The sequence below is a fragment of the Lepidochelys olivacea genome (genome assembly GCF_965140295.1).
Source record: "Lepidochelys olivacea isolate rLepOli2 genome assembly, chromosome: 12".
Lineage (NCBI taxonomy): Eukaryota > Metazoa > Chordata > Testudines > Cheloniidae > Lepidochelys > Lepidochelys olivacea.
The window spans coordinates 12121004-12139557 of NC_140422.1; the positions used below are offsets into that span (position 1 = coordinate 12121004).

At 40.4% G+C, this 18554-nt stretch overlaps 1 protein-coding gene across 1 annotated transcript in view; it reads left to right on the forward strand.

The window, feature by feature from the left end:
• Positions 1–4666: 4666 nt before the first annotated feature.
• Positions 4667–18554, forward strand: part of LOC311528901 (uncharacterized protein) — a gene marked incomplete at its 5' end in the record, with an annotated part of 229539 nt that continues 215651 nt past the window's right edge. Inside the window, 2 exons of the mRNA XM_084644396.1 lie at positions 4667–4696; positions 4981–5265. Of these exons, the coding sequence (XP_084500522.1) occupies positions 4667–4696; positions 4981–5265 (315 nt within the window). The remainder of the gene's footprint in view (positions 4697–4980; positions 5266–18554) is intronic.

Genomic DNA, 18554 nt, shown 5'->3' on the forward strand with positions numbered 1-18554 from the left:
AAAAGGAGTACTTAGGCACCTTAGAGACTAACCAATTTATTTGAGCATAAGCTTTCGTGAGCTACAGCTCACTTCATTGGATGCATCCAGATCGGATGCAGGCAGATCCCTGTGCCCATGTGGAGTCTGATTGTAGGGCCTATTCCGTGTTAGAGACATCAGTGGATGCATCCTTCCATCAATGTAAAATACATTTGTGCCCATGCACAAATTTGCTCCAGGTCATGTTTCTCTGACCATTAATCAATGCAAGTTCCAAGTTAGATAAAATCTCCGTTGGCTTTGGCTCCATCAGTTGGGTGACCAATGTCGATGCACATCCCACTGTTGGAGTAACACAACTTGTATTTAATTAATACTACTCCTGCTGTTGTCCTATAGTGCATTGCAGAAGTGGTCTGTCTGGTCACTCACTGCCCAGGGTTCAACTTTTTGAGCGTCATTGACGCTTTAATTTCCAGTGAATGAGCCTGATCTTGCAAAGTGCTGAGCACCTTAAGTCCCATCGAAGTCACAGGAAGACTTTAGCCCTTAAAGGATCAGCCCTACAACAATTAGCACTTTATAACAGAAATAATTTTGTATTCAAAACACAGAGTGATAGTTTCATTTTACCAAATTAAAGTGAAATAAATAGTATCATAAATCCCGTTTTCCTCCTAACACTAAAAGAATTAGTAGGTCTGAAAATATTTAATGCTGAATCAAAAAATAATGAGAGAAGCTCCCAGAATCCCATTTACCTTAAGAGCTGTCACTCTGCACTTTTAGTTGTCATGGCAGTGTATGCTTTTTCATGAATTACCAGTGCTGTTTGTTTTTTCTTTTATCAGTCATCAGTCTATCAGCTGGGCCATTCATAACGATTTTTGGCAGCTCATCAGGGGAGTTCAAAGCTATTGAATAGTGCCCTATCAACTCTCACACCTCATTGTGTGAAACTGTTTACCATGTTGCCTGTTTCTGTAAATATTACAAGCAGTGCACTAAAAGGATAGATGCGTGAAAAAGAAATGGCTTAACCTTGCAGCAGTTAGCTGAGATGGCAGTTTGTGTTGACTGATAATTCACAAGTCCTTGGGTTTCCGTTACTTTGCTAAATAACATGTAGACATTGTGCTTTGAAGTCTTGTATATGATAGTTAATTAAACAACATTTAATTTGGCTTAACATTTGTGTCAGTTTTGTGAAAGTGAGACTCGATAATTAGGGAATACAGATCAGGTTTCTGTCAGACTTATAACCTCTCACTCTAATTTAATGCTTACTTCTACAGTGCAATGTCACACTTGGTGTGCAGAATTTTTTTCCACTGTCTTTTACGCTTGGCTAGTAACAAAGTTGCCCATATTACACAACTGACAGCAAATGGAATCATTCACATAGATGTAAGGGTGTATGATTTGCCAGTATTTAACAGGAAATTCACCCATCAAAACAGATTACATTTTTGGAATCCGTGTAAATAATACGATCCTGTGCTTTTTGGCAAGCATGGAATTTAGGTAGCACTATTCTGTATTTCTGAGGGACCCACTACAATTTGTATTTCTAATAAATGTTTATATGGAAACACGGCACAGAATGAATGGCTTGTCATTAGAGGGCACTTTTCTGTATATTTGAGTCGGTTTCAAATACTGATTTACTTTCAGTCGAAAAATATAGGTGGGATGATGCTGCTGTTTACTGGAGGGGGATGCACAGGACATCAAGCACAGGGATAGAATAATGTTTTCTACCCTCTTATATTAATGTGGCTAATCTGTCTAGAGTGGGGGGAAAAAAACCCTCCCAAATATCAAGGGAAATTGATTGATCGTACTGTTCATTGAAGCCACCCTTGTCGTGTGTTCTTTTTAAAAAAAAAAAAAAAAAAAAAAAATTAGTTCTGAGCTGGTGGTCAAATCCAGCAATACAGTCATTCGTGTTTTATTTGTCTTAACAAATTTTCTGGGGATAGACCCCACGTTCCTTTAAAAGGAAATGGCACAATGCCATAGTTTTAGTCCCCCTTTTCCTCTCTCCTGGCACCAAAGAAGATAGCGGGGTTATGCTCTTTGTGTGGGTGGGTCAGTTATCTCACACAGGCTGGGTGCTGTAGCTAGACTGGTTTCACGAGCTAGGACGGGGTATGTGCAGTTTGTCTCCAGTGAGTGGCCACCTCATTACTACTGTTACACTTGTATCAAGCTTCTATTGATTACATTCCATGAATTAGGGGCTACTCAAATACTGAACCAGCTGCTAAATTTTTCCACTCTGAATTAGGATGTTCTGAGACCCACAAATGGATCTTGCATGGGGAGAATATATTAAAGCTAAGCAAAAGCCATACTTAAGAATCCAAAGGCCCCACTAACCAGGCTAGGAAGATCACTCAGCTGAGAGAAGTTTTAACGAACTGGCATCATATTTGTTTTTTTTCTCTTCTGTGATATCATTTTGAGACTTCCTGCTTTGGAGTTGATAATTGTGAATGACACATGGCAAAAGGAAGGGGCAGCATGATTTAGTGGACAGAGGACTGGAGTGGGAGTCAGGATAATTCTATTCTTTGCCTCTACGACTGGCCTGGGTGACTGTAGCCATGTCGCTTCACCTCTCTGTGCCTCCATTTCCCTACCTGTAAAATGGGGACAATAATTACTTTCCCCTTTAAGACCTATGGATGAAAACCCCTCAGTAAAAGCGAAGAATTTATTTTCATTTTATTTGGTCTGTGTGGGTAGTATTCGGATTCAGATTTTATTTATTAAAAACTGCAAATATTCCCCATGGCACTTGATGTTAAAGAATAATGCCTTTAGGGATATCTACAGTGGTCTGGGAAGTACCAAGAAGATAAAACAGATGGAGAAAATAATTTTAAAATGGATCATTTAAAACTTATTCCACACTGAAATAGTCCCTTGAGCCTGGCTAAGTGGGGCACTGAGCAGAGAGAAAGGTGCTTAACTGGCTTTGTTTTAGCTTTGATGTTCCGGAAGGGCTCCTTGAGACAAGTGTCTTATAAAACATATAGAAAACACAGATTTTAACTTGCTGCCACACGCTGAATAAACTATATATAGCACAGGGACCAGAACTCATGACTTCCATCTCCAAAAACAGCCATCTTGTACTTGAGTTTAAAAGGGCAATCTCTGTTAGCTCATGAGCAGTAGTACAAAGGCTACTAGAAGATGAGGCAATTACAGATAAACTCTTGACTATGCCTGATGTATTGCATTCCATATGAGGAAATCATGGCATGCAACGAGTGCATTATATAACCCAGTTAAGGCAGAGCTTGTTCTCTGGTATCTGTTGTATGGCTCAAGCGTTCCATCTGACTGGCAGAAACCAATCTACATCTGTGATTGTAAAAGTATGCAATTAGTTGACTTTTGTGGTGTCTGTCTGAGCATCTGTTGATCGATACACAGTAGACAGGTGCAGCACCCTGATGAAATACTGTGCAGATGTAATATCTTGAATATACCTAGGTTGATACCATTCTTGGGAGTCCAAGATAATAACTATGAGGCCAATTGTCAATGTGGGGGAGAAAAAAGGAACATTTATCCAGTACGCAGGTTTTAAACAGATTTGTAAACAACTTCTGTAGTCGACGTTGGGGCAGATCCTCAGCTGGTATAAATTGGCAAAGCATCAGAATAGCTAGCATCTGGCACATGTCTTGAGATAAGACTCTCATAGCAGTGTGTGTTGTGGTTTCTGGAATCGACTCTGCGGTTTCCCAAAGACTGAGCTGTTTCGTGAATATAGCCATACACTTGTGTGTTACGCAGTCAGCATGTGATCACCTGAATGACTTTAACTGGTATACATAATAAAATTAATGTAAGTTCATTGCATAACTTCATTAAAGTGAAGTTCTAGGATTGTGTATGGACCCTTCTTCCTTTTCTCAAAGCTCTTGAAACCCTGCTTTGTGTGGAAATCAACATTATGTCATTTTAGTCACAGAACATTTCCCTTTTGTTATAATTATGTCCTGTGTCATCTGGATATTCATACTCTGCCAGTTTTTAAAAATAATGTCAAGTTATTTTTTAAAAGGCCAGAAGTAGAAACAATTAGCAAGTAGCGATTCAAATGAAATAATTTCTCTTTCTAATTAAAGGGCCAGATTACAATCTCTGATGTACAGGATGCATTACTGTGTAACTTGAAACAATGAATGCTGTGCTTGCACCCACATGTACCACAATAGATTGTTTTTTTTCAAGGTATGTGGGGGTGTGCTGTGCATTTTAAATTAGAAACTACTCAAAGTGGGAACCTAAAGATTCTCAGGATACAGCACACTAAAATATACGGGGGAGGAGGGAGAACAGTGCTCCAGTGAACATAATTTTTTGGGGGGGGAGGGGAAGCATTCAGAAAAAGAAATTGTGGCAGTGTAAAATTCTGTATATAAACACTCCTCTTATTAGCATTGTAGCAGTATAATATCAATATTATATCAACATTCCTTGCTAGACAGACAAGATAATTCATTTACTGGATCAAATGTCAAAGATCCATTGAGTTCAGTGTCCTTTCACTAATGGGGGCCAGCACTAGATATTTTTGAGGAAGGTACATAAAACCCTTCAGTAGGCAGCTATGGGGTAACTTGCTGATTTTCATGGTATTAATCACAGTATATTTGAAATTATGATAGTTATACTTGATGAGGCTGATCAGGTATATCCAAAATTATTATTATAGGATATATACTGATTTTTTTGTAAAGGGTTTCTGTGTATTGTTAAATAGGTCATGAAAATGGATTGGATGAACGTTGGTGTCATAACTTTGCTTTGCAGCATCTTTTCCCTGAGAAAAGTTACACACTTTGAAATTTCACCAACTTAGCCATCATGCTTTCTTAGGATTCTTTATGTATAAAATATAGTTCATGGCAAGCTAAAGGGAATCGGTGTCCTATTGAAAGACCCTTTCTGTCTTGTCTTTTCTTTGTTCAACAGGGAACAAAGTTTGTCATCCTAAGACACCAGACCTTTAATGAGGCTCAGGTAACCTCTGACAGTGCTTATGGTGCTAACAGAGAGTCCCTGTCAGCCTTTGTAGAAGACTTTGAGACTTCAATCAGCATTGACTTTCCAGAAGATGAGGAGTATGTTGGTGAAGTGCTAGACTGTGGTTCTTCGGATATATCAATTCATGGAAGAACAGAAGAAGCTCAGCATGCAGATGAAAAAGATGACAGAAACAGCAGTATCCCAGAAGTTGTGATCACGCAGGCAGATGAGGTGGGTGATAGACAATACCTGATATAAAATTCCTTTTTATCTTATCTGATTTGCATTCTTAGCTATGATCAGGAATACAGCATGTTGTTCCTAATTAATTCTTTAATTTTCTTTTACTTATGTTTTGCATTTAACAAAATTCTATTTCATGTTGGAAACTTCCTCCAACTAAAACCTGAAATGCATTGAAGGCTACTTTCTTTAATCAGTGGCACTTTTAATCTTATTATATGGTCCTCAGAAATGAATTTCTTTGTATTGTAGAGTACATATTTAAATAAATTAGTGTTATCTGTGGTTATTTTGCCAACCATAATTTATATGCTTTTTAATTTTATCACAAAATAAAATCTCATTTCTAATGTTCTGCACCATTTTTAGCATCATAGCAAATTACCTTGGAAAGAACTACAACACAGCCAATGAAATGGCTCACATGTATTTTTAAAAACTAAAATGTGTGTCAAATATTCAGCCTGATTAACTAATGAATCTTTCCAGCCTCTTGTATTGGGACACTTTTAGTCAATGTTTCAAAATTCATAGTTACATCAAAATTTGCAAAGTAAAATATTTGGTACAATATATCCATTTAGTACTTTGAAAAGTTCTAAAATACTGTGTTTTTTTTTCTTTTTTTATTGGTGATATATTGTAAAAAATGCAGGTATAGTCCTTAATTTATTTTTTTTCACATACTTTAATTCAAACATAAAATTCAAAGGAAGTAATGGCTGTTGGCAAAACATGTCAAGATTTTTTTAAAGTAATATTTAAAGCCTGTATCTTGCAAAACACTCAGTGCTAAGTGCAGGGTTTGTCATTGCAAGCAGTCCCATTTAGGACCTAAAACAGTATTCAGATGAATCCCATAAGACTATTGACTTCCCCAATGTAAGCTTTAAATACGATCAAAATTCATTACAGTACTTTGTTCCAGCTGGATAATTTCCCTATTTATTCAAAGTAATCTTATAGCACTTTTGTTGTCCTTCATGTGGCTGAAGATTAAGTATTGGTGTTGTTAGATTTACCAGCAGCCTTCAATACTGTTGAACATGACGTGGTGCTGACTTTCCTGGAGGTGACCACAGAGTGGATGGGATTGCTTGTGATAGACTCAGTTCCTTTTTTGATGGGAGTGCTTAAAGGATAGTGTGGGACAATTGCTTGTCCTCCCTGAGTGTCTTCCGTGTGGAGTTATGCGGTCCTCTTGTATGTTTCCTTTTGTTTAACATGTATATGGGGCCATTGGGAAGTTAGTGACAATACCCAGTGTACTAATAACATCCATGCTAGATGTACATCTCATCTGACCTAGACAGAGATGTCAGTTGCCTTTCCCAGTGACTGGCTGAGACTGAGGAGTGGATGAAGGCTAGTGGGCTGAGACAAAATCAGGGTAAAGAAGGGGTTAGTGATGGCTGGAAGATACAGTGAGGATAATATCTGGCTCCATTGGGTCTAGGGACATGGTTAGATCCGCAGCAGCTGCTAGAAGATCAGGTAACCCAAACAGCCAGTATGGCTTTTTTCCCCCCCATTTATATGTGTTTATTTAGTGTTTGCATCATCATCCATTAAATAAAAAACAAAACTTAAAAAGCAGAGAACAGCCGTAGTGTCCTCTGGCACCTGGTTCCCCTTTGGAGGGGTCTCCCCCAGATAGCCCAACTGGTCCTCAGTCTGGGGGTCCTCTTGGATTTCTGTGTTGCTGTTGGGTGCCTACATAGCGACAACTACAAATATTGTTTTTGATCTATGATTAGCCTGAAGCCTTTGGTCTTGGCCACTTTTCCATTCCTTCATGACCTTCGAGGCGGATTACTGCAATTTAGTGCACATCAGAATGTTGTTTTTAATTTATTTATTTTAACAGCTAGTCCAGAATGCATCAGCCATGTCAAGGCTTGTGAAAGTCCAGGGTGAAGCTTGTGAACGCAGGAGATGGCTTCTTGACAGTAGGGCCCAGACTTCAGAACTCATTACACAAGGTGATAAAAGTGACTGTGAATCTCATTGCCTTCAGAATAATGTATAAAATTCATTTAATCGAGTTAACTTTCTCACTACTGCAACTAAAAACAGCAATGAGAGAAGGAGGAAAAAGACGTGAAGGCAAGAAGGAAGAGGAAGTGAACAGGAGGGTAGACAGGCCCGCCGACAGAAATGCTTGGCCTTAGGGCCAGGGCTGCCCTGGGGGAGGGCAGTGGTGGAAGTGACGAATATGTCACTTCTGGGATTGCCTGCGGGGCCCGGAGTGGTCTCGCATGCCTAAGCGCTCTGTGGCCCACCCGGGTGATTTAAAAGGGCTGGGGGCCCACAGGCCATTTTAAATCACCCTGGCCCTTGGACAATTGCCCCCTTTGTCCTTCCCGTCAGCGGGCCTGTGGGTAGAGAACAACAAAAAGAGAGAGGAGGCGGAAATAAATAAGGACTAAATAATAGGACTGTCAAGAGATTTAAAAAATGAATCACACGATTAATTGCGCTGTTAAACAATAATAGAATACCATTTGTTTAAATATATTTTGATGTTTTCTATATTTTCAAATATATTGATTTCAATTACAACACAGAATACAAAGTGTACAGTGTTCACTTTATTTCTTTTTGATTACAAATATTTGCACTGTAAAAAACAAAAGAAATAGTATTTTTCAATTCACTTAATACAAATACTGTAGTGCAATCTCTTTATCATGAAAGTTTAACTTACAAATGTAGAATTACATACAAAAAAGGCTGCATTCAAAAACAAAACAATGTAAAACTTTAAGGTCTACAAGTCCACCCAGTCCTACTTCTTGTTCAGCCAATCGCTCAAACAAGTTTTGGAGTTTTTTTACATTTTTAGGAGCTAATGCTGCCGACTTCTTGTTTACAATGTCACCTAAAAGTGAGAACAGACGTTTGCATGGCACTGTTGTAGCTGGCACCGCAAGATAAATATGTACCAGATGCACTAAAGATTGATATGTCCCTTGCTGCTTCAACCACTGTTCCAGAGAACATGCATCCATGCTGATGACGGATTCTGCTCAATAATGGTCCAAAGCAATGCAGACCAACACATGCTCTTTTTCATCATCTGAGTCAGATGCCAGCAGCGGAAGATTGATTTTCTTTTTTGGTGGTTTGGGTTCTGTAATTTCCGCATCAGAGTGTTGCGCTTTTAAGACTTCTGAAAGCATGGTCCACACCTCATTCCTCTCAGACTTTGGAAGGCACTTCAGAGTCTTAAACCTTGGGTTGAATGCTGTAGCTGTCTTAAAAATCTGGTATTGGAACCTTCTTTGTGTTTTGATAAATTTGCAGTGAAAGTGTTCTTAAATCAAACAACGTATGCTGGGTTGTCACCCAAGACTGCTATAACATGAAATATATGGCAGAATGAGGGTAAAACCATGGAGCAGGAGACACGCAATTCTCCTCCAAGGAGTTCAGTCACAAATTTAATAATTTTTTTTTTAAACAAGCATCATCATCATGGAAGCATGTCCTCTGGAATGATGGCCGAAGCATGAAGGGGAATACGAATCTTTAGCATATCTGGCACATAAATGCTGCAATGCCGGCTACAAAAGTGCCATGGGAATGCCTGTTCTCACTTTCAGGTGACATTGTAAATAAGAAGCGGGCAGCATTAGCTCCCGTAAATGTAAACAGACTTGTTTCTCTTTGTGATTGGCTGAACAAGAAGTAGGACTGAGTGGAATTGTAGGCTCTAAAGTTTTAGTTTTTGTCTGTTTTGTTATTGCGTGCAGTTATGTAACAAAAAAAAATCTACATTTGTAAGTTGCACTTTCACAGAGATTGCACTACAGTACTTGTATGAGGTGAATTGAAAAATACTGTTTCTTTTGTTTGTAGCTTTTACAGTGAAAATATTTGTAATCAAAAGTAATATAAAGTGAGCACTGTACACTTTGCATTCTGTGTTGTAATTGAAATCAATATATTTGAAAATGTACAAAAACATCCCAAAATATTGAATACATTTCAATTGGTATTCTATTGTTTAACAGTGCGATTAAAACTGCAATGAATTGAAATTAATTTTTTTGAGTTAATCACGTGAGTTAACTGATTAATTGACAGCCCCACTAAATAAATAAATAAATCCACCCCCCCCCCCCGACAGCCCTAGACGGCTTCGGGGGAAAATTAGATATGCATATTATTTTTTGGGTTTTTTAATTGTATCTTCGGAAGTACTCAGGTGTTATGGCAATGGGCACTCTTATAGGAACCTGGACAGACAGACATAAGTCGGGTAGAGTTAGGATCATTTTAGTGCCTTCCCCACCCCTCCATATTCAATGCATAATTTACTATGTGAATTCCTAGAACGGCTTTATCATATACAGATCAGGCTAAAAGGAATTCTATAAATGTATAATAGCTGTACTTCATAGGAATGGACTATAGGTAATTTATGTAACTTAATATATTTTAAAGAGCTGGTTGGAAATTTTACATCAAAATAAAGGCTTTAACGGATTCAGAGAGAGAAATTAAAAAATTCATGCAAACTAATTCCCACTTCGCCACGAGTCTAGCAATTCACACGACGCTTATCTACCGCAAGCCAAAAATACACAACTTCTTTACAGCACATAAGGAACATACTGTGCCCCTGCATTTCTGACCTATCGCTATTGTCTTCTCATTTTCAAACTGGATCATCTTTTTTTTTTCCTTTTAAGGGCTCAACTAGAGTTCCCAACACAGTCCCAGCTACAGACTAGGGGCCGAATGGCTAGGCAGCAGTTCTGCGGAAAAGGACCTAGGGGTGACAGTGGACGAGAAGCTGGATATGAGTCAGCAGTGTGCCCTTGTTGCCAAGAAGGCCAATGGCATTTTGGGATGTATAAGTAGGGGCATAGCGAGCAGATCGAGGGACGTGATCGTTCCCCTCTATCTGACATTGGTGAGGCCTCATCTGGAGTACTGTGTCCAGTTTTGGGCCCCACACTACAAGAAGGATGTGGATAAATTGGAGAGAGTCCAGCGAAGGGCAACAAAAATGATTAGGGGTCTGGAACACATGACTTATGAGGAGAGGCTGAGGGAGCTGGGATTGTTTAGCCTGCAGAAGAGAAGAATGAGGGGGGATTTGATAGCTGCTTTCAACTACCTGAAAGGGGGTTCCAAAGAGGATGGCTCTAGACTGTTCTCAATGGTAGCAGATGACAGAACGAGGAGTAATGGTCTCAAGTTGCAGTGGGGGAGGTTTAGATTGGATATTAGGAAAAACTTTTTCACTAAGAGGGTGGTGAAACACTGGAATGCGTTACCTAGGGAGGTGGTAGAATCTCCTTCCTTAGAGGTTTTTAAGGTCAGGCTTGACAAAGCCCTGGCTGGGATGATTTAACTGGGAATTGGTCCTGCTTCGAGCGGGGGGTTGGACTAGATGATCTTCTGGGATCCCTTCCAACCCTGATATTCTATGATTCTATGAACACAGTATTTAAAAAAGGACTGTTTTCTTAACACCCCTGCTCCATCCCTCCTCCCGCTATTATATCATTAATAATACAATAAGCAATACTCACCTACATTCACCATCACTTCTTGCTGCTTTCTGAAGCACTCAGCAACTCCCAATCTTGTTGTACAGAGATGAAAAAATAAGGGACTGTTGGAAACCCTAGGCTCAACATTTTGCAGGGCTTCAACCCAGCCTCCAGCTGTACCCGTGCACTGTAGTGCATCAACAGCTGACGTCTAACGTCTGCCAAAAAATACTTCCATGCACCAAAAAACTCATGTGGCACAGGTGTTTGATTTTTAACTCCTGTAGTCAAAGATGTTTGCACACCAACATTTGCATAAACTGGTGTGTCTGTGTCGATTTGCACACTCAGAGTTGAAGGCCCTGGTGCGAAACTTTGGCCCTGAAGTTCTGTGATGAATGTACATATGTTCATACCACAGCTCTCTATAGGGGAGAATATATTTTGGACCTCTAAAAAATACATCTATATTCTGGGGGAGAGATCTGTTTCCCCTGCTGATTGACTTCGTGGATTCCTGTGACTCCTAGGACTCCAAGGGTATGTCTACACTACAAAATTAGGTCGAATTTATAGAAGTCGGTTTTTTAGAAATCGTTTTTATAAATTTTAGTGTGTGTGTCCCCACAGAAAATGCTCTAAGTGCATTAAGTGCATTAACTTGGCGGAGTGCTTCCACAGTACTGAGGCAAGCATCGACTTCTGGAGTGTTGCACTGTGGGTAGCTATCCCACAGTTCCCGCAGTCTCCGGAAATGAGATTCAAAAGTTCGCAGTTCTTTTCCTGTCTACCTGACCAGTGCATCTGAGTTGAGAGTGCTGTTCAGAGCAGTCCCAATGGAGCACTCTGGGATAGCTCCCGGAGGCCAATACCGTCGAATTGTGTCCACAGTACCCCAAATTCAACCTGGCAAGGCCGATTTAAGCGCTAATCCACTTGTCAGGGGTGGAGTAAAGAAATCGATTTTAAAAGCCCTTTAAGTAGAAAAAAAGAGCTTCATCGTGTGGACGGGTGCAGGTTTACATCTATTTAATGCTGATAAATTCAACCTAAAGTCCTAGTGTAGACCAGGGCTAAGGGCTTGCCTACACTTACCGGATGATCAATGCTGAGGCGATCGATGCATCAGCAGTCAATTTAGCAGGTCTAGTGAAGACCCACTAAATCGACCGCTGATCTCTCTCCTGTACTCCACCGGATCGAGAAGAGTAGGGGGAGTAGACAGGAGAGTGGTAAGTAGATCTAAGCTACGTCGATTTGAGTTACTCTATTCATGTAACTCAAATAGCGTAGCTTAGATAGACTTTTCCCTTTAGTGTAGACAAGGCCTTAGAGGAGAGCCAAAGGTGATAAACTCTATTTCCCATGCTGCCAACATGCAGTTTGCTGAGGACCATAATGTCTGGGTGTATGTATGCAGTCATGGATTATTAGAGTTCCATACCCGTCATCTCAAGCACTTTCTTTTGTTTGGACTCATAGGCGACACCATATTGCCTAATTTTATCAAAAGTATATGCTCAAATCCTATTGTTTAAATGATTCTTTTTTTCCTATCTTGTCAAGAAAATGAAGATTTGCAAACAAGTTAATCTCATATGTTGGCACATAGCTAATATCTTGTTCTATTAGTTATGAATGCTATTAATAGATTATTTTCTTTCATCTTCAGAGTAGGTGCCTGCTTTATCTGATGTACAAAGAATTATCATTTTCTCATTATTAAACATTTATGTAGTTTATATATCAATGTAATGTATACTTAATAAATTACATACAAAATAGATTGGATGTTACTGCACGTGATATAAAGAATATATCTGTGTATGATCATACAAATACACATGGGCACCAGAAATACAGCTTCTGAGACAGGAAATGATGTAATACTGTACATGTGGCACAAGTATATAACCTTCTGAGGGGCATGTGGTTGAGTAATGTTTTATACAACACAAGATTCTCTAAACATTTTCTTTTGATTTCTCCAGTTGGTTCTAGACATGAGGAATCTGAGAAATTTGACTGTTTTTATTGCTGTTGCCTGACAGGCAAACTATTTAGAGCTGATTCAAATGTTAATAATGGTAAGAATTGCTTACTTGTATATAAAGTGTACAGTTCTAACATTATTCTGAGATATTAGTGGAGTCCAAAAATCACACCACTATCTAAAAATGACATACCTTCTAACTAAGAATATTATTATTAAGAGAGACTGGAGGAAAATAAATGTTACTCTGCCTTTATTTTTTAGTTTACTTTTTGGATTGGACCCCACTTTGTGTTGTCAGTTTCATTGATTTTCCTGCACATTAAGAAGCACTTAGTATTTTGTGGAATCTTAGTTGGTTTCCCATGCTGTTTGTATGGGTCTTTCACACAACGACAAGGGAAAGAACAATATTTCTTTTAAAAAATGCAATTGTAAAACCTCAAAGGGTAGCAGGAGGTGTAGGGCCTGAAATTACTTTTTAACTCCTTGTTTAGTTATTTGTCCTCCTCCAGCACCTAAAGATCTCCAGGAACAGTGTGCTTTTAAGTTTTATTTGTTTGAACTCCAATTATTATGCCAAAGGCTGAAGCTCCAATGGTGTGTAGACACCACCGTATTTTAATGTTTCCAGAATATTTTTATAACCTATGACCAATTTGGTTCATGAAATGGCTAATTTTTGTGTGTTAGATTTTGAGGATTTGTCACAGGTGGGAATATTAAATCATGACTGGTATGGAGAAAGTGAATAAGGAAGTGTTATTTACTCCTTCACATAACACAACCAGGTGTTACCTGATTAAATTAATAGGCAGCGGGTTTGAAACAAACAATAGGAATCAGAGTAACAGCCGTGTTAGTCTGTATTCGCAGAAAGAAAAGGAGTACTTGTGGCACCTTAGAGACTAACCAATTTATGAGAGTATCCATTTTTGAGAGCTCATTCTTTATCTTTCCGTGTTTGCTGTAGAGGATGTTGACCAGGTGGTTCCGCAGTTTCTTTGAGAGCGTGTGGCACAAGCTGTCAGCATAGTCTGTGTGGTATGTAGATTGTATTTCTTCACACAACGCAGTCAACCTGTGGAATTCTTTGCCAGGGATGTTACAAAGGCCAAAACTATAACTGGGTTCAAAAAAGAATTAGATTGCACTCTGAAAATCAGGCCCTAGGTTTCTCAGGCTGGAAGATAGGTCCATCAATGGTATTAGTCAAGATGGTCTGTGATGCAACACCATTCTCTGTATCCCTAGCCTCTGACTGCCAGAAGCTAGGTGTGGGTGGTAGGGGGTGGATCACTTGATAATTGCTCTGTTCTGTTCCTTTCCTCTGAACCACTTGGCATTGGCCACACTCAGAAGATGGGATACTGGTCTAGATGGACCTCTGGTCTGACCCAGTGTAGTCGTCCTTATGTACTTTTCAAAGGAGTTATCCACCACGTTAATAACCTATGGGTTATTAAGAAATAAAATAGTTGTATGTGATTTACAATTACTAATTTAAATTAGAGTTTTTTAATTTCAAAATTAAAACATGTAATTCCTTCTCGATTTGGGGGAATTATGACTTTTTCGTGAGTGTGAATGCTGGTGTCTGACAGTTGCAAGTGTTGTATTTGCATCAAATATTCTTGCAAGGGTGAGGGGAAGAATTATAATTCCTCTTATTATAGAATCTGCATGCTCATGCTGTAGCAATGCTTCCTTTTTCCTATTATCACCGAAGTTTGTAATGGGAACTTGAGTTAATTCAAGGGCACTGGAGAAAACCAGCAATGTTGTTAGATTTCATTTGATTTTTGAAGTCATAGTAGTAGTAATAAACACCACCTGGCTCTTATATAGCACTTTTCATCAGTAGATCTGCAAGCCTTTACAAAGAAGGTAAGTTCAGATGGGAAACTGAGGCTCAGGAAGGGAAGTGACCCGCCCAAAGTCACCCAGCAGGCCAGTGTCGGAGCCAGGAATTGAAGTCAGTTCTCCTGCTCACCAGTCCAGTGCTTCACCCATTAGGCCAGTGGTTTTCAAACTTTTTTTCTGGTGACCCAGTTGAAGAATATTGTTGTCCATGACCCGACGGAGCAGGGGATGAGGGGTTTGGGGCGTGGGAGGGGCTCAGGGCTGGGGCAGAGGCCTGGGGGTGCAGGCTCTGGGGTGGGGCCGGGGTGAGGAGCTTGGGGTGCATGAGGGGGCTCTGGATTTTGGGGGGACTCAGGGCTGGGTATTGGGGCATGGAGTTGGGGCGTGGGCTTACTTTGGGTGGTTCCCAGTCAGCAGTGCAGCAGCGGGGGTGTTAAAGCAGGTTTCCTGCCTGTCCTGGCACTACAGACCACGCTGTGCCCCAGAAGCAGCCAACAGCAAATTCAGCTCCTAGGCGGAGGCGCACAAGCTCACAATAGCCGGAAACTGGCCAAAGGGAGTATGGAGCAGGGCTCAGGGCGGGGGCAACGTGTGGAGCCCCGTGGCCCCTCGCCATTAGGAGCCAGACCTTCTGTTGGCCACTTCCAGGGTGCAGTGCAGTGTCAGAACAGATAGGGACTAGCCTGCCTTAGCCGGGCAGCACCGCCAATGGGACTTGTAACAGCCCGGCTGGCCGTGCTGACCAGAGTCGCTGCAACCGACTGCCTTACATTCTGTGACCCAGTTTGAAAACCACTGCATTAGCCCATACTGCCTAATATTGTGATACATTTGGAAAATAGGTGAATATTTAAATATTTTTCTATGCTATTGTTCAGAAAACAAGTAAGAAACCATTTCAGAATCTGTACACCCCATCCTGGGCTTTCTCAAGGAAAGAAAAACTTCTACTCCAGAGCAAAGGATGACAATGCGAGTATAACAAAGAAACTCTACCATGCAGAGATGAGGATGCCAACTCTACCATGCAGAGAACTCAACTAAAGAGGAGAGTGTTGTGGGGAGCCCAGTGCTCTGGGAGTTGAACTGAAAGGGACCAGCAGACCAGCCTTGAAGGGACCATCTGTGACCCTCTCCTGTGGGGTTCAGGGCACCATAACTGTGTGAACTTTGGCAGCCTGTGAACATGGCTCGCTCTCTCTCCCCCCACCCACCCAGTCCTAGCACCACGTTTTCCCACTCTTTATTCGAATGGATGGAGCAAAGAGTCTCTTCTTCATTGGTGCAGAGAGCTGGTGGCTAAGTTCACAGGAACCTCTAGCTGAGTTGAAGGTCAGCTCTGAGAGAGAAAAAAGAATGGTGGGGAGCTGGGTTCAGCCCCTCCCAAGATAAGGCCCCACCATTTAAATAGATGTGTGTGTGGCTGAGCGTTTCCCTCACTCTAGCGAAGCTCCCCCCACTCCTCTGGATACTGCTAAATTGATGGAGTACTGCTAAAAGTAAGCTGCCATGGCTAATTTTCACCCCACAGTCCTAATGGGCAACTTGATTTTTGCCTTTGGAATGTATCCGATATGATCCAAATGTCAGATATTTAAAGAAATGACCTTGGGGTTTCCTTGCAACATACCATAGAGGGTTTATTTTCCCTTCTGTGAGTTACTTGCTTCTTTTGTACATTGGTGACCAGACCAAAGGTATTAGGCAACTGAGCATCAGCCACATAAGCCTTGGTGTGGGTCAGCAAACCCAGACAGTAACTCAGCCTAACAAATGCCAGCAAGATTGAAGGGGTTGCATTGGAATTAATTGCACATTTGTTAATGGGTTTGTACTTTTGGAAAGAGGTCTCCGGGTTGAAAGGATGTCAATGTGACACACTTCTCAACCTTTGACTGTGCTTAATTTCAGAATGTAACAGAGGAAATCGTTGAATGACAGAAATGGATATCCTGTCCAGACAGAATCAATGGATAGGTAATGGAGCAAAGGTACCTCCAGCCCTGACGCAGGTACATCTTTGCTGATGAACGTTGGCATGTCACGCGATAATGGTAGCAGCATTGTAGTGGGGATTTTGTATCAAAGTAGCTAAGCATTTGTAGTCTATTTACTGTTTCCCTATTTTATTCGCATTTCTTCAGGGTTACTACTGAAAATAAGGTGTTTCGCTGCCCAGATCTCTTTTCTGATTGACACGTAGACATCCATCAGTGACCATCTAAATTTTGATTTGCACTGTTTGTAATAGTTTTCCTTTGTCCCCAGATGAGATGGATTTCTCATTTCACACCTTGTTTACCTAACTTTGCATTCTCAGAGTCAACTGTTAGTGCTGAAATCTGCATACTAACACAGAATGGCTCGGTACCCCTTCTACAACCTCTCAGTGAGGCCACCACATTGGGGTGGGGGTTGGGTGGGGGAAGTGTGCTGGGATAGAGGGAACCAAAAGCATTAGTCTGCCATCTGCATTAAGGGGGACTTCCCCAAGCAAGTAATAGGTTGGAGCCCATGGCCCCATGGTGGAGGCTCAGTTCTCATCACCTCCTTGGTGGCTGCTGTTCTACTTTTCTGAACCAAAAAGGCTCCAGAACATTTTTGTTTATGCTGAGATTTCCAAAGGAGATGAAAGGAGTTAAGTGTCCAACTCCTATTGAAATGTATTGGGAGTTGGATACCTAATTCCTGTAGACTCCTTTGAATATCCCAGGCTTAACGTGTAGTTCTCACTTCCTCCTCGCTTGAGGAAAGTATGTAACTACAGCCTAGATCCATTCTCCTAATCTAGAAAGCCTAGCAGGCAGATCGTTTTCATAAGAACATAAGAATGGCTCTACTGGATCAGACCAAGGGTCCATTTAGCCCAGTATCCTGTCTTCCAACAGTGGCCAGTGCCCCATAGGGAATGAACAGAACAGGTAATCATCAAGTGCTCCATCCCCTGTCACTCATTCCCAGCTCCTGGCAAACAGTGTCTAGGGACACCATTTCTACCTATCCTGGCTAATAGCTATTGATTGGCCAAGTCATCCAAGACTCTTTTTCATTGATAGGTGAATAATGTATAGGATTTCATTTGTAGCATTGATGTGATTTTTAAAAATTAGCAATCTTCTATTAAATTATAATATTTATAGTGCACAACAACACCTTTGTTATGACACATTCTGCAGTTACCTAAAACTGAGAGTTCTAAAAGTGATTTCAGAATCTCCTGTGGCTATTTATTTGTCTTGCTGATGTGTGGGGTGCAGATTATCATACGATGTTTTAACATGCTCTAACATATCATCAGATATGTGAAAAAGTGAGTTAATAATGTGAATGTCTGCTATCCTGCTGCTTTGTAAAACCATTCTTAATTTAATCCATACACTAAGCGCACTTTCCAGTTACAAAAATTTATGATATGTATCAGGCAGGAGTGAAACCGTGATACAGAATTGTGACTGATGTAAAACAGACATACAAAATGAGTAGCATTAGGACATTTACTTTGAAGTTTGTTAAAACCAGTAAAGTGATATCCACTTTAAGTGAAACCTGCTGTTAAAGATACCTACTGGATTTGGGGAACATTTTACTTTTGAACTTACTTCTTGCACTTTGCCTTCCCATTTACTATGTTTTGTGGCATTTGAGGCAGGCTGAAATAGCTGACCTACTCAGGTATCCATAGTATCTTTGCTTGTGGATAACCAGATATTTGAGCCCGTCTGGTACCTGGAAAAAGTGACATTTGAATATTTCTTATATGAAGAAGTTAACCGAATATTACTAAGAGGTTGAAATAAATAATGGTTTATCCACATTCAGCATATTTCTATAGCACGAAGATAATAAATATACAGAAATAGGAAAGGTAGAAGAAATCATTGAACACATTTAAAAATAGCCGTATTCGGACATGA